The sequence below is a fragment of the Manis javanica genome, chromosome 18, assembly GCF_040802235.1.
Source record: "Manis javanica isolate MJ-LG chromosome 18, MJ_LKY, whole genome shotgun sequence".
NCBI classification, from domain to species: Eukaryota; Metazoa; Chordata; class Mammalia; order Pholidota; family Manidae; genus Manis; species Manis javanica.
Window position 1 is genome coordinate 3,181,443 of NC_133173.1, and position 16,630 is coordinate 3,198,072.

A 16,630-nucleotide genomic window follows, 5' to 3' on the forward strand; every position below is an offset into this window, starting at 1 on the left:
AGGTCTAGCTTTATACATAGCTAGATAGATATATCATATTTTATGTATCATGTGATATTTAAAGATACATAACAGAGAAGAAAAAAAAGGAAAGCGGGAGAGAGGGAGGCGGGGAGGCGCGAGGCGGGGCCGCTGCTCACCCTGCCTCTCCGCGCAGTGCTCCCTCCCCTTACGGTTCCTGTTCTAGTTCATTCGTTGTGTGCTTGGAGTCCTTCCTCAATTACGGTCCTCGGACAGGGCCCTAGCGGGGGGATAGCTGAGCTGTGTGTATACCCCGGAGGGGGTAACTGTGCCCTGAAGGGGGGATGCCAGCCCAGCCGGGTGCGTGGTTCTCGGGCTGGAGTTCTCTTCTGGCTGTGATCTCTGATCAGACGAGACATCATCGTTCGTTTAGTACAGTAAATACTTGTTCGTATACTGTTCACGTGACACATGTTTACCACTCTGCTGCTCTTCATTCCTTCCTGCCTTTCCGGCCTTCCCCTGGGGTTCATCTCCCTTCTGCGTGAAGTTCAGCCTTCACCACGTCCCCGTGGGGGGCTGCTGGTTACAAACTCTCTGTCTTCCTATTTTTCAAAGTCTTCGTTTCACCCTCATTTCAAGAGATTCTTATGCTAGATATAACATGCGAGGCCGGCAGGTGTTTCCCCACATTGAAACTATCACTCCGCGGCTCTCTTATTTCCCATCTATCGCTGCCGAGAGCTAGCGGCTGCGTTAGCCTGTCATCCTGTTGAGGGTCATTTTCCTTCTCTGGCCAATTTTAAGATCTTCTCTCTCTTTGTTTGGGTTTTTCTTCCACTATGATATGTCCTCTCTTTATTTACTCAACTTTGGATTTGTTGGAATTTCTGAATCTGTCTTTGATCAGTTCTGGAAAATTCTCCTCAGATACTACCTCCGCTCTGCCCCGTTCTCTCTCCTATCTTTCCGGAACTCTAGTTTTGTACATGCTGAACCTATATGAGCTATCGTCCATATTTCTTAACTGTCTAACTAATTTTCTGTTATTTTATCTCCGTTCTACATGCTGGACAGTTTCTTCTGAAAAAGTAAATTTTTTCAGTTACAATGTGTTCATTTCTCAAACTTCAATTTGTTCTGCTTAAAATTTGCTATGTCAGTTTTTACAGTTTGCTGTTCCTTGCAGATATCTAGGTTTGTCTTGTCTTTCATTTCTGCACATGTAGTAGTGCGATTGCTTTATAACCCAAGCCTGACAGTGATAACGCCCGAGGACGTGAGGGTCTCTCTCTGCTGTCTCTCCCCCCTCGGGACGCCTCGGCTCCATGCGGGCTGGTCAGCTCTGACTGAGTGCTGCCTGCTGCCCTTAAAGAATCCTCTGCAGAGTTCTCTGGGACCAAAGGTGAAGGTGGCTTCCTCAGCCAGGTCCCTAGGAGTACTACCACCCAGAGCCACTTTAAATTAAATTCATGGCTTGAGATTTCTGCCCTACCTCATCGACATAAATTTGGGCTACCAATCTGCCCAAGAGTGAGCGTTACAGTTCTTCCAAGTGATTTCCAAGGCTCACTGGCCAGCAGCTGACTGAAGCCTTCAGATGCCTTCTGGCTTGGGGGAAACCAGCGGAGCGGAGCTGGGCGTGGGGAGAAAGGGAGCACGTCTGGCACATCTGGCACGTCTGGCACGTCTGGCTTGCCTTATTTCTGGAATCCCTGAACTGAACATGTGAGCGCTGCAACACCGCACCTACAGCAAAATGCTCATGAGTATGCCACTAAAGGAGATGTTATTATGTTTAGGAACTTGAGGAGGCATAGTTTTAAGACACTAAGGATGCAAAGAATTGTAGATGATGAGATTACCAGGTTATAAAGTTAAACCAATCCGTAATACAGCACAAGGGCAACAAATTATTTTCTTCAGTTAATTCACAACTTTTGCTGGCTCTGAACTGAGATAAAGAGATTTCTCAGGCTGAATTACACTTGCATAACAAAGAAGCGGGTACGTACCCTCGTAAAGCCAGCAGCGATGAGGGGCATCACAGAGGGCTCTTCTCTGTCCGCCCTGCGAGACAACATAGTGAGGGGTTAGAAACAGCTTTATCAGTCACATCTACCTCTTTAACTATTTACTAATTAACAAGATACTCTGACTGTCATATAATGAGCACTTTTAGATGAATTAGGTTAACATACGAAAGTATGAAGTTGAAAACAGTTTTCTGTTTTAGTTTCATATTTAACTTTTTGGCAGTCATATTAATACCTGAAATACAGAGATTACTCTGACAACCAGAATACAAGTGTAACAATATAGCTATTGGACATGTAAAATTTTTAATTTAAATTCTTTCCGATTTTCTTCTACTTCCAATTTATGTTTTGAAATTCCTGCTCCCCGACAAAGTTCAGGAAAAAAGTTTAAAGGCCACAGAAACATTTCTTCCATCTACAAAAATACATAAACATTTATTTCAATACTGCCCTTCTCCTCACATATTTCTATTCTTTCCTTACCTCCAATTTAAAGAGGAAATACAAGATTTCCCCTATTTATGTATAATTCAAATCTTCATAAGACATTTGGAATTAGAAGGCCCTAGGAAGATACACCTGGGAAACAGTCATACTTTTAGGAATGGAATTCTCTCGTGATTCGCCTATTTCTAAAGTGAAAGGCCATCCAAAATCACAAAACCCAGCGGAAGAGCAGACGCTCCCACTGTGAAGTTAACTGTCAGAGCAAAAGAAAGAAGAAAGAAGAAAAGACCTGTCAAAAGGGTCTGTCACGTGGGTAAGATTCCTCAAGGGAGGAACAACCTAAGACAGGCACAGTCGCAGGGGGGCTATCAGGTGAGAAATTGGGGATCAACAGAGGTGAGGCTTAGAACCTCACCCCCCCTGTTTTGAGAGAAATCTTCTGCATCCGTGGATGTCTTGTTGCCCTTGTCTAGCTCGGATTAGCACATAGTCTACAGGCACACACCTGATCATCTACATTTCCTCTCTTACAACACTAAACTATGTTTTCTACCTTTATCTTACATCTACCTACCACTTCAGCATTTTATTAAAAATAATAATAATAATAATAATAATAATAAGGGAGAAATGTGGGATTCACATATAAATCAAGTATAAAAATCAAATGAATATTCATATTTGACCTGATTGTTTATAGTTCATGATGTGTGATCAAAACCGAAAGTTTCTGTGATGACTGCCCTTGTACTGTTCACCATGTAAGAACTTATTCACTATGTAAGAACTTGTTCACCATGTAAGAACTTGTTCGTTATGCTTCAGAAGATTGGAGACTGTTGAGAATTAGGCTTGGGGTTGATTAATGATTGTGCATTGAGTCCCCTATACAGAATTTTATTGTTGTTAACAACCATTTGATCAATAAATATGAGAGATGCCCTCTCAAAAAAAAAAAAAAGGGTCTGTCAAGGTCTGCGAGTTGTAGAAAGCTGGCACTACAGGGACACCCACATCTTAACATCAAGAAAAATGGAAGCTTACCTGCGTACTACACCGATTATAATTGTGTTTTCTGAGAGTTTTGATGATCTGATAGACCTTGGAGAGAAAAACAAATTTTAAAATAAATTTAAAGCAATTCTTAAGAAAATACATGTAAACAACTGTGGTGACCCCTGAAGCTAGGGGAGCGGCAGAAGGCAGAGCACAAGGCCCTTCACACTCTGGACTCACCTTCCTGGCTACTTGATCTTTCTCTCTTCTGGGGACAAACTCCTGACCAGTGGGCGGTGGCCACCCTAACAATTACGGAGTGTGAATACAAAAGCTGACTGACATGATGGGCCTCCTAACTGCTCTGGCCTTTGCTAACTTAAGTGGTTTCAAGTGGAGAATTTTCCCTACCATGGGCTGACATGAGAGGGGCGATCTGTCTCTGCCCACCAAAGGGAAACGCATGTCTATGTGCGTGACAAACGGAGGGCCGCGATCACGGTGTGGAGGAAGGAGCCCAGAGGGCAGCTCTCCACTGCACTCTTAAGTGGTTCGGTTAAAGAAGCGTTCCTAGGTAGAATGCAGGCAAAAACAGTAATAATAAAAATTCAAATCTAGGAAATGCAAGGTAGTCTTAACAGTCAGAAAGAAGAGAATCCACACCTGATAGGAAAAGTTAAACATGGAGGACTGAATCGAGAAATTGTCACTCAGATTGTGTTCTGTGCTCTGCGACGCCTAAGTGCTTCTATTTCTCGAACCAACAGAACTGAAGTAACGCACCACACCTCGGCTGTTCCCTGTCCCTTTCTGGGCACGTTCTCCAGGAGGCCAGCACACTTCTGCGCTGTCTTCCTTTCAGGCCGGGAGCCGAGTTCCTCCGTTTCCCTGGGGCCTGGTCCTTCTCCGGAGTCAGCGCAGGGTGAGGTCAGAGCTCTGCATTCTCAGGTCCTTCGCCTACTCCCCCAGGTCACCCTTCCTTTGCTTCTGTGCAGAGCCACATTCTCCTCCGGTGAGTCCAGTGGAGCAGCGCCTTCTGCTTTTCCCAGCATCTACTCCAGCTTCCACCTACCTGTCCTCTCCAGAGGAAGCCGACCTAAAGGTCACTGCCTGGCTCTCTTGGAAGAGCCCGCTCAACAGGTCACTGCAGGGAGTGCTGACAAGGGGCCAATCCCTGGTCCAACTGTGGTCTCCCTGCCTGGAGAACAGCCAAGCTCACTGCCATGGGGGAGGGGCCCTGGGAAGGGCTGTTTAAGCCTGGCAGGGTGACTGAAGCGTGGCAGACACAGAGATGAGACCAGTTCACTTTTCAGACCTACGGGCTAATACTGACCCGAGCGCTAATCTTAAACAGGGAATGAGAGACATGGGCTCACAAATGGCATTTCCATGACTTCTTAGGACTGTACTTGTTCTTGTGGTCATATTTCTGCCATATCACAGAGATGTACAGGAAGAAAAGGCAGATTTAAGCATGCAGCCAGCCATCTCAAACCAGCTCTCACCCTTCTAGAAGAAAAGGGATCTGAGTATTTAATAACAAGTAGGCAGCCATGCAAATGATCTCAAGAGGTAGTTTTGGGTGACTACTCGGCATACAGGAACGAGAGGTGCTGGGCTAAGGACAAAGAGGAAGGGAAGAACACATTTACCTGGAAACAAGCCAATCCCTGCAAAGGAGATCTGATACCACATAGAAAAGGCAACGGTATGCTCTTGACTTTCTCGTCCATGAGAAGGAAGAACTGGCTAGGACACTGAAACGTTAGGAAACAGGGTTGAAAAAGAACACCCTTTACTTCAGAGTTTAAGGAAACTAAGAAATGACCTGGCATCACCAACAGGTACAGCTAGGCACTGGGAAGGCTGATTCCAAGAAGGCAGGAAGAAGACGAGTCTACAGCGTGAGATTCTGCAAGGCTGGGCAGGCACGCTGGGCGGCTCTCAAAACCAAGCCTGCTGCTGTATCATTAGGATTTGATGTGGTTGCACATAACAGAAACCTCCAAAGAAGTGGACTGCAAGAGGCTTAAACGAGATTTGTCTCCCACATAAAAGACGGGCAGAGGTGGGCGTCTAGGGCTGTATCAGCACTTGGCAGCTTCAGACATGCAGCTCCTCTGTCTTCTCTTCCTCGGCTGCGGTTTCCTCCTCCCGGTCTGGGAGAGATGCTGAGCTCTAGCCGTGACATCCACAGCCCAGGCAGCAGGAAGAAGGGCGAGAATTCCCCTACGCGGATGCTTCCCAGGAGAGGCACGGCGCTCTCACCGGCCAGCTCCCAGAAAAGCCAGGGAATACGGTGTGTTTTCTGGGTGGCCATCTGCCCCGTTAAACACTAGAAATCTTATTTTGTGTAGCAGGAAACTACAGGCAAGAGTAGAAATGGGTATTGGGGGCAACCACCAGCCTCAGACACACCAGACAACCACAAATAATTCTGATGGTGACCCTGACACAAAATTGGAAAAAAACGTTGTATGATGGAGGCTTACTGTAATAACAGAGCTGAGCCCTTTAATGAGTTAAATTTTACAAAAGCCCAACTCCATTGCTTACATTTTACCACTGTTTCCCTCTGCCATGTGGAAGGAGTTGCAGATAAAAAAATATGGAATTCAGAGTGGTAAGAAGGGTCTGCAGACCAGAGCGAGCCAGAGACTGGGTGAGAGCACCCGGCACCCCGAATTCAGTCCTGCCTCCGCATTCGGCAGACACTTTAACTCTGTTAATGCGTGTTGAGGCTCCATGCAGCTCTTTATTTCCCCCACCTCCCTTTTTCAAACTTTGCCTTTCATTACAGAGCCCTGCTCCTGCTGCACAAAGAATATTTCTTCGTTTCTTCTCAGTATACTAAGCATATGACTCCTAAAAGGCTCTTCAATTTCTTGTAGAAAATAATATTCTTAGTCTTTATGGCTGGCTGTTCTTTCACACCATAATTTGGCAGCTTCCTACATGCCCCCCCGCCTTTTTTTTTTTTTGAAGAACACTGTTTTACTAGGTTCCCCCCTTCACCAAGTCCCCCCAACAAACCCCATTACAGTCACTGTCCATCAGCGTAGTAAATGCTGTAGAATCACTACTTGTCTTCACTGTGTTATACAGCCTTCCCCATGCCCCCCCCATTATACATGCTAATCGTAATGCCCCCCTTCTTTTTCCCTGCCCTTATCCCTCCCTTCCCACCCATCCTCCACAGTCCCTTTCCCTTTGGTAACTGTTAGTCCATTCTTGGGTTCTGTGATTCTGCTGCTGTTCTGTTCCTTCAGTTTTTCTTTGTTCTTATGCTCCACATATGAGGGAAATCATTTGGTACTTGTCTTTCTCTGCCTGGCTTATTTCACTGAGCATAATACCCTCCAGCTCCATCCAGCTACATGCCCCTTTTTAATCCTGCTCATTCACCCTTGAATGGGAGTGACATCAACCGAGGCAGACAGTCTGCAGCGGAGAAGGCCAGGAGTCTCCCCCGCATGCTTTCCCTAGACCCTCGGCATCAGCTGCCACCCTCCTCCCAGGTCTGGGCCTAAATGCCAGTTGGTGCTCCGAGTGCAGTCGGCGGTCACGCACGGGTCTGCCCCACAGAGCAGACGCCCAGCCCGCTCTCTCCGTTCTCCGCCTAAACCTGAGAATCCATGCGGTTTGCCATTTTGAAACTGCAGTACAGGAAAGGCTGTCTCCACTCCTTATGCCTCTGTCCCTTCTCACAACATGGCAGGAAAAACGTCTCTGTCCACCTTGCTCTGCTGCCCGCCTCGGGTTTCCTGGTGGATGCAGTAAATAAGGAGTGAAGGGGCAGCAGGGGCTGGAAGCAGGGCTCTGGCCAGCTCAGGGGTGGGGGGGCGAGCTGTCTGTTTCCCTGGTCAGCACCCCTCCAGCATCCCAGGCTCCGCAGGACACAGGGGAAGTGCAGCAAAATCTCTTCCCACTTCCTTCCCTTATGGCCACTGGTATTTCAGCCTCAGAGACTGACGTACACAGAGGACATTCTGGGACCCAGTGGCTGCTGCACTGCCCGGGAGAAGAGACAGAGGGGGAGCCCTGTCCTTCTCTGCTCTCCCAGCTGCTGACACACTTGTCATCTCATCTTTGGTTTTTAACTGCTGTGGTCGGTTTCTGCCTCTTGTCACCTTCATGGGTTTTTTTGAAAGGCAGCGGGGAGGGGCTGGTCCCAAGCACCGCAGAAGAGGGCCTGTGATGGCCCATGACGCCTGCCTCGCCTCCGCGGCTTCCGTCTTCTCTCTATCCTCCCGCTGGGGGCCAGAGGGAACTGCCACTCAGCTCTTGATGCCCCCCTACACAGAATGCACTGGTGTCTCAGCTGCCCCCAGAGGAAAGTCCAAAGTCTGGCTCAGTGCACAAGGTGCTCACAATCGGGCCCACGTCTGCTGCCCCAGTGTCACCCTGAGCCAAGTCCCGCACCTGACACAGCAGCCACCCACACGGCACACAGGAGCTCTGGACGCCTGCTTATTCCTACACCAGGCTTTCTCCTCTCAAAGCCCGATCACTCTTCAGGACTCAGCCCAAACATCCTCTGTGAAGGCCTCCTCAGCACCAGCACCACAGCACTCTGTATATATCTTCCACCTCTGTGGGCATTTTCGGGCCGGACTGAAATCGCTTGGCCTACGAGCTGCAGCCTTAGGTCCTCAGAGGCAAGAACCAGGTCTTCCTCATTCATGTAGCTCAAGTACCACATACAGTGCCCAGAACTGAGAAGACGTGCAGAACAGGGCCCCTCAAATGGCAGATTTGGAAACACTGCAGACACAGACTATCTGGCCTTCAGCAAGGCACTTGATAAGGAGAGCATGGAGTTCCAAGTGTCCCCCGTGGAGACTTACAGATGAATGCTAGTCATTTAGACAAGTCAGCAACTGAGGAAAAGCCTGTCACAGGCGGTGTTGACTGGGTATCCCCAAAGGAGGGTGAAGGGAAGGACAGAGCTAAGGGTCAGCAGGTTCAGGAGGGAGTCTGGGAAGATTCCTTGAAGGACAAGTCCACAGTGGGCAGGAACCCCTAAAGGGATGATCTTAAGGGAGACAAGCCAGGTAAGGGCCAGAATCGAGATGAAACTGACATAGAAAAATAAATCAGGGCCCATTCCTGCATCTAGAAAACTCACTACGAATTGCACCCCCACCGGCACCCCGAGCCACCAAGACGGAGGTGTGGCAGAGCAGGGCTGGTGAGAAGACCTGAGATCCGGGGCCAGGGCTGCGCCACAGCCCTCAGGAAAGGGATGCCATGAGGAGCTACGTCTGGGGAGGTCTGCTCTCCGGCCGGCACAGGGAGACAGCTGTTCTGCTGACACTTCACTGCTCCGTCCAAACCCACCGGGAGCCTTCAGCGCTGGAGGCAGGCTCACCGGAACTGCGCTGGGGGAGGCACTCGGAGGACACGGCCTCAGCCGCATGTCTGAATGTGAGACTACACTCCGTGCGGAGCTGCTGACCCAGAAGAGACCATTCCTGTCCCCTAGTGCTGGAAATCTGGGGAAGGGGGTTAACCTGCCCCAGGGACCCTGTGCCAGCTCTGGACAAAGGGGGGCTCCACATGGAGAGCCGCGACTCAGGGCTTTCCCTCAGGGAGCCCCAAACCCCAGCAGAGGCTGGACGGAGGGCGGTAGGGGCTTTGCAGAGGACACGCACACGACAGTCTGTTTCTAAAACTACATATTGAACAATCCAGTTTGCATTCTATTAAAATTGTATAAAATTATATTTACATATCAATAAAAATTTGACAAATTAACCCTTTTTGTTTAGAATATTGCCAAAATGGGTAACAATAGTATATTTCCTCCCGTAAAAAGTAGAGAATTTTATGGTACGTTTTACCACACTAAAGAAGTACAGCATAACTACCAAGGCCTAACCTTTGTTTCATAGCACAGGATGATCCGGCAGTCATCTTTGTGGACACAAATTCCCATCTTCCGGCACATACCTGTGCCTAGGTTTGGGCCTGGACAAGACCAAGAAAGAGGCCAAGTGTCTCTCAGCACCTCCCCGTCCCCTTTTCCATGGGGGCCTTGGGATGCCCTCCTCAGATACCTCTCCCGCCTTGCAGCTTTCCACCAAGACTATCGAGCACCATGGAGGTGTTTCCTTCTCCTCCTCTGCATGCTGTCCATCAAAGGATAGAGGCGGAACGGATCTTGGAAACAAAGTGCTCCAAATTTGCACAGAAGTCAGTCACACAAAGGCAAGCAGCTGGTCCAGGAAGAGCCGAACCCAGGGCCCAGGCTCCCCCTGCCAGGGCCAGAGCTCCTGCACACATCTCAGGCCGCCGCCTCTCACGGCAGTGCCAAGTGGCTGCGCAGGCAACCTGCCAAACCAACCTGGGCGATCAGGCAGACAGAAATGGGACCTGGGCCCAGGCAGCACAGCAGGCGCTAGACCGAGGCCGGAGGGGAAGCGCTCACGAGGTGGGTCACCCCTGGGGGAAAGCCACCTGTCTGAACACCTGAAAGGTGGGTTCTCACGGCCAAGGGAACAAGGGTGTGGAAATCACCATGGACCTGCAAACAACCTTTTGATAGGATGTCATTTTCTTGTCACCTCAGTTTTTAACCCTTTTATATTTGGTTAAATCTTTTCTATCTCCTAACAGTCAAGATTTTAAATGTCTTTAAAAGTAAAACATTATCAAATTTTACATTACATTAAAATTACAATTTGTCTTCCCCAAAATAAAGTTTTCTATGAAATAAAATGGACATTTCACTCTGCCTCACTTCCATCAGCAGCAAATAACTTCCTTCTAAAAGTGCTTTTCTTAGATTTGTGTCTGCCACCCAGAATTCCCTCGTGTTGATATTCTGCAAGTACGATAACTGAGGCATATCCACCGAACATTAGAAGACAATTTTCAAAAATTTCCTGACTTTAAAAACATCTAGAAAATTATAACTCTTACTGCAGTAACATGCACGTGATAGTTACAGTTAATTACAATTCGGGTTTCATCTGAACCCTTAATGCTTCGTCATTCATATTCTCTTACTGTTTTAATCAAAGCAAAGCAAAACAAGAGAGAAAGATCAGTCATGGAAATAATTATGTTCTAAGATCGTAATTTTTTTTACATGTGTGGAAGGCAACTTAAGACACTGAAATAACCTTCCTGTATTCCTGGGCTACATTCACCGCCACAGACGCCAGCAGGACCACCGGCCCGAGCCCCAGGCTCACCTGCACAGCGCCTCGGCATCCAGCTGTCGGGGATTTCTGTGGTCTATGATGACGATGTCGTGATGCTTGTCCAGGAAACAGCCTAGGACAGCCTGGGCCTCCTTGGTAACTGTGCAGCGAAACCCTGCCTTTTCACATGCCCTACAGAATCCATTACACTGTTTATCTTCTTTGGTAAACACTAAAAGTACCTGAATCAAAAAAGCACAAACACTTAAAAAAAAAAAGGACGTTAGAATGGTCATTTATTAACAAACCTCAGAATACTCCCAAGTGTTTTGAAGGCAAGTACCCAGATGTGAACTGACAGCCTCTGCATGGAACTCGGGGGCGCCCGCCCACCTCCCCCGGTAGTGCCACTCCATCTGCCCTGAGTCTGGAAGTCCAAGCGCGTGGAGCATGTGCAGTTTTACTCCTCCTGCTAATAAGCCTGCTGGCGGAACTCAGCCAAGGCCTGATACAGCATTTTATCTTGAAACGAACTCAATTAAAGCACACAAGTATTTACCTTAGTTAGCAGTAAGTTAACCAGGTAAGTCCTTAGATGGCAAATGCTACTATTTCAGTCAAACTCCTAGAATACTTAATACTTTAAATAATGTTTTTAAATGTTTTGACTCAAGATTCTACGTATTCCTCCAAGTTAAAAAAAATCACTTCGATTGTAAGAGAGGAGATTTAAAGTAAACCAAAATGTTACTTCAAAACCTGCCAGGTAAGTGACACGGGCACAGCACCAGGTGCGAGAGGGGCGTCGGTGCCTCCGCCCAGGACGACGGCTGCCGTCCCCACAACTGGCCCGAGCTGGGGAGCCTGCACCTCCGCTGCTCCCCTCCAGCCGCGCCTGCGGCCGCCTCTAATTCAGAAGCACACCGCTGTCCCCCTTTGGACCCAGACTGACCAACGGGGGCACCGGTGGAGAGGCGGAGTCGGGGGCAGCCCGGGAGAAGGAGGCTACAGAGCCAGCAGAAACCCTGCCCCCAGGGCCTGGCTCCTCTCAGTTCACCCAAATGAGCCAAAACACAAATGCGAAGACCTAAGAGAGCGTGTTTCAGCCAGTCCTTTTCACGTTTTTTAAAAATGTAATAGTAAGTAGGCATTTGTGTGCAGGGAGTATCAAATGACTTTGGAGCTGAACTTCAGTTGGTTATTTTGCCTCATATTTTGCATTAGAGAGAATTTACAGACTATGCTGTCTCGGACAGAGCCGGCACAGCAACATGGAGAAGACGATGCTTTTGCTTTTCTATGACGCACAATTTCATGCCTCCAGGAAAGTTGTGAATGACAATGAACTTCCATATCCCTTCTAGGTTCATCAATTGTTAACATGTTGCCACTTTTGCACTCTCTCTCCACACACACACTTATATTTCTGAACCTTTTAAAAGTAGGTTGCATTTTTTTCACCTCTACCTCAATGTGTATTCCTAAGAAAAGTACATTCTCGTATATAACCACAGTACTGTTACCAAGTTCAGGAAATTTAACATTGATCCAATACTCCTATATAAAATGGAAGATTATTTTCATTGTGTAACTGCAGGCCATCTCTGTCCCCCTCTTGGAAGAAAACCAGTGTGTGAAACCCCCAGCATGCTTTGCTACTACCTGGAGCTGATCTGGATGAAATCTCATGGGGCCGAACTGCACATCGGCTGCCGCCTGGAAGAAAAAGATGTGCTCAGAAATGGGGGAGAAAAAGATAACCTTGCGTAAGATTTCTCTCCAATCAGCACCACAGATGATAATGAAATTCCTACTCTAGAGAAAAATTACATGAACTAAATAGTTATTAGACAGAAGAATCCCAGGGATCTCCTTATAAACCCCAGGAAAGGTGGAGAGCAGAAAAGGAAAAATAAAACAAGTCTGATTCCACCTTTTCTTTTCCTAGCTGTGGGTGACTTTAAGCAATGACTCAACTTCCCTCTGTTTCAATTTCTCGTTTGTTACAAAGTCACAAACTTAAACTAGTTCTCTACGTTTACCCAAGTGCACAAATACCCCAAATGTTATCAAGAGCCCCCAGAAATTAGACACTGAGTGAACACTGGTTCTTTCCATGCCAACTTCCATCTTTCCCCTGGTGGACATTGAAGTCTTATACCTAAAATGGCACAGAGATAATGAAATCCAGCAATCAGAACCCTGGGACATCACAGCCAAAGAAACCCCATTGAGAAATAGTTGACACTTTCTTTTTATAGAGGAGCATAACACTTATCAATAAAAGCTTATCTGTTTGAGAACTTCACACTAAAAGACACCAAGATAAACACAATGACATAACAAGACCCCAATGAATACTACTAATCTTAGTGCCAATGCGGGGCTTAGCACTACTGGGCCCCATGCTACGGGTTGCACACGTGCATCTCACCCAATCTTCACAGCAACATGGTTTAACAATTTACAGTTGGAAAGCTAGGTTCCAAGTACCGTGTTTTAAGGTCACACAGCTGGCCAAGTGGCAGCTGGGCTTCCAATGACCAGTCAGTCTGGTTAATTCAACAACCTGTGCTGCAAACCCACGGCCACCAGGAGGTCTGGACAGTCTGTGCGCTGCACAAAGGAGGGAGAATGGGAGCCAAAATCCAGCCCCACACAATGAACCCTGGCACTGAGCTGCTACCCAGAGGAAGAGACATTTTTTTTTGGAATTTTCCCAGGTAAACCCCATATCTGCTAAGGGGATCCATAGGCCTCTGAAGATGGTATGATTCCACGCCTGGAGCCCAGCAGCGGAAGCACAGGGTCTGTAAGCCTTCCCACAGACACTGCCCGACTACCCTCCTCAAGTCCCTCCCCTCAAACAATCTTCCACCCTACAGAAAACACATGTAACAGACTTGCCTAGTGATGGAGGAGGCTTGTGTATGTTTCCCACTGCTAGAAGCTGGTGCCTGCAAATCATCGCCCACCTGCTCAGCTTCTGATCTGCTGTGCAGCAATGTCATATCTCAGAAGGCACGAGAAGCATGAGGAGGGCCCTACTGCCCTGGGCTAAGACTGAGGAGGCAGGCCCTGCGGCCAGCAGCAGAGGGGGAAAACATCACAGCACCCATGACGCCGGGGCGCCCAGCCCCAGGCAGCCTCCTGCTAGCGCACAGGGCGTGCCAAGGCTGGAACTTCGGGGAGAAGGTGGCCGGGAGGGCCTTAGGGCGAGATGACGTCCATCCCACTGTCCTCTGCCCCCAGCAGTGAGAGGGAAAGCAAGGGAGACAGAGAAAAAGTGAGCTTTCTGTTGGTTTTGAAAAAGGTTAAAGCAATGAATGAAAGAGTGAACAAGGCCTACTTCAGAAATAGAAAGGGAAGGAAGAAAATTACAGAAAAAAGAAAGAGAAGGAAAATCATTCTGCTCATTTTCTACATCCCTGGGGCGGTCTCCTAAGAGAAAGCAGAAAGCCCACGGCAGGAGGGCCCTCGGGAAATGTGCTACGAGGGATCAAGTAAGTTAAAAACAGTCTGAAAGGGGAAGAAGAGAAGTGTAAAAACATGATATCCTGGGTCACAAAGAAAAACCTTAAAACATACTCCTAAAAGTAAAAGTTGTATGGTTTTTATTCTTCATAATGCAATCTTACCAGAAATTAAAAACATAAATTTAAACAAAATCAACAAATAACCCCTCCCTGGAAAATTTTTAAATGTTAACTCATATAATTGCTAGATCAGAGAAGGAAATGCAAACACCACCTACAGATTATTTGGAAAATAAGGAAAATGAGAATATCATACAGTAAAGCTTACAGGATACTGTAAAATTTTACTCAGAGGCAAAATTCATAGTCTTAAGTCTTTTTCTGTCATGAACAAGAAGTAGATAGAGTGACCTTTCAAATCACTAAGTTTGAGAAAGTTAGCAACACAGACTTGAGGAACCAGGACGAGAAAAACTAAGTTAAAGGCAATTAATTGATAGAATTTTTAAACATTAGTGACTAGCATGATTTTTTAAAACACACACATATATAATGTTGGTCACAGCTGAGGGACAAGATACAGGTGTGGATGGCTCAGGGCAAAAGCCCCAGCCCTCCTGGGAAAGCACCTGAGAACAGGAGAGTGGGTGGATTAACTTTCACAAAGGACAGCATAACTTCATGGTCTCAACCTACAAAAGTAATTCACCAATGCATTCATTTTTAAGAGAGAAAGCCATACCTTTTTTGAAGACTAGAAATTCTGCCTCAGTATAATCTAAGCAATACCAATTTAAAACATTAGTGTTTCAGCAATTCTATTTTACCACTGAACACTTGTTTTATTTACTTAACTAAACTGCATTTTAACCTTACATCCTGTCTACGGGGCATATCCGGCTCTCAGGACCTCTGCCGAGCAGTGTCCCAGCAGGGCTGGACAACTACTTACCACTGCCCTCCCCAAAATAACCACCACCAGGAAATCTGACGGCAGTCCTCAGTGAGCGGACGTCAGCGGCGGGCCCTCAGCGTAAACAGCGTCCCGACCGCTCTGGATGGGGGACCAGAGCTGCTGGAATTCCTGTGTTCCTCGTTTCTCTGTATATAAAAATCAGAACCAAGCTGACCTAATACTTCAGGTCGTGGCTCTCTTAACAAGAATTTACTTTTCATATTAATATTTAGAATGGAAGAGTTATTAATAACACAGCTTTGATTTAATCTTTCAGCTTCAAAAGGAGCTGACATTTTTAGGTAATATAGAAACAGTATGTTCATGGGCTGATAATGGTAATTATATAAGTTGTTGAGTTTAGTCTTTTGGATTTTTAAATATTTATGTATTTATTAATATTGACCGCTAAAAAAAGACTGTAAAATCAGCATATCAGATATGGAAGATGTCTATTTGTAATTTAATATTTTAAAGCAATTTTTTATAAATATGGCTGGCAGAAACATGAATTATTATTAGAAGCTTTGATGAACCTCATACCAGATTTCTTTTCTTTCCCTAGATGACCTAACATTATTTAGATGTGACACCAGAAGGCAAGGTTGCTATATTATGGATCATGACCATGGGTGGGGGTGGGAGAGGAAAGAGATGTAATTCCAACCCAGGTAAGATTTTTCCTCCCCTGACCCTATCGCTTGCCTTTGCTTTTTTCTCTTTAGCTTTTAGTCACCATTTGCCACACTCCACATTTTATTATCTATCTTCTTCATTGTCTGTCCCTCCCACTAGAATGCAAGCTATATAAAGACAGGGATTTACCTGCTTTATTCATTGCTGTATTTCTAATTCCCAAAACAGTGCCTGGCACACAGTAGGCAATCAAAAACATTTTTGAATGTTTATTCAATAGCTAATCTTTCAGAACCACTTATCTAGAAATCATACTCATTTCAATTTATACATATATGTATGTATGTAATACAGCACTTCCAGTTTTCAGAGTATTTTCATATACACTTTACTTCATAAAAGAACAAGAAGGAATCTTATGAGCAGCCTAACAACAGAAACCACAAAAGGATCTTGTGATCTCTCTCTTTTTCCTACACTCCCTTTACAGAAAAAGAAAGTTATACTGGGATCAATTTACATTAACTATAAACCTAGGAACAGCAGTAAGGATACAAATCAGATTTTGTCTTGAGCCATACTGTCCCCCGAGGCTTTCCCCGAACAGTGAGCGTCTCCTCTGTCTCTCTGTACTTTGACCGAAGGGACAGGGCCTAGACAGGGGGAGTCAGGCGACACCAGTTCTTAGGTGGGAGAAGTCAGACTCAACACAGGTCCTTGTGGACTGCGTACTAGTGCGTCATACACCAAGCAGGGAGCGAGGTGCTCGGAGAACGAAGACAAGCGCCTACCCCCATCCTCGAGTGGCAGGAGGGGAAAATGTGAACTACAGCAATATGGTACAGTTTTAATAGAGAAAGAAGGTACCTACTATGTGCTAAATGCTTTGCTTCTATTTGTATTTAAATTTAGTCCTTACCGTATGAGTAAGGAAAGTTCATGAGCTCCACTTTATTGATGAAGAAACTGAAG

At 46.4% G+C, this 16,630-nt stretch overlaps 1 protein-coding gene across 6 annotated transcripts in view; it reads right to left on the reverse strand.

The window, feature by feature from the left end:
* Positions 1-16,630, reverse strand: part of PDE8A (phosphodiesterase 8A) — a 120,078-nt gene that overhangs the window by 46,619 nt on the left and 56,829 nt on the right. For 4 of the 6 annotated variants that reach the window (XM_073227054.1, XM_073227053.1, XM_073227050.1 and 1 more), the window contains exons 2-5: positions 12,254-12,307; positions 10,643-10,833; positions 3,492-3,548; positions 1,977-2,031 (exon numbers count right to left, since the gene is read on the reverse strand). In XM_073227054.1, the coding sequence (XP_073083155.1) occupies positions 1,977-2,031; positions 3,492-3,548; positions 10,643-10,833; positions 12,254-12,280 (330 nt within the window). In that variant the 5' untranslated portion in view covers positions 12,281-12,307. Of the gene's footprint in view, positions 1-1,976; positions 2,032-3,491; positions 3,549-10,642; positions 10,834-12,253; positions 12,308-15,019; positions 15,169-16,630 lie in introns of those variants that run through there. The other 2 variants (XM_073227052.1, XM_073227051.1) reach the window with 2 other exon arrangements.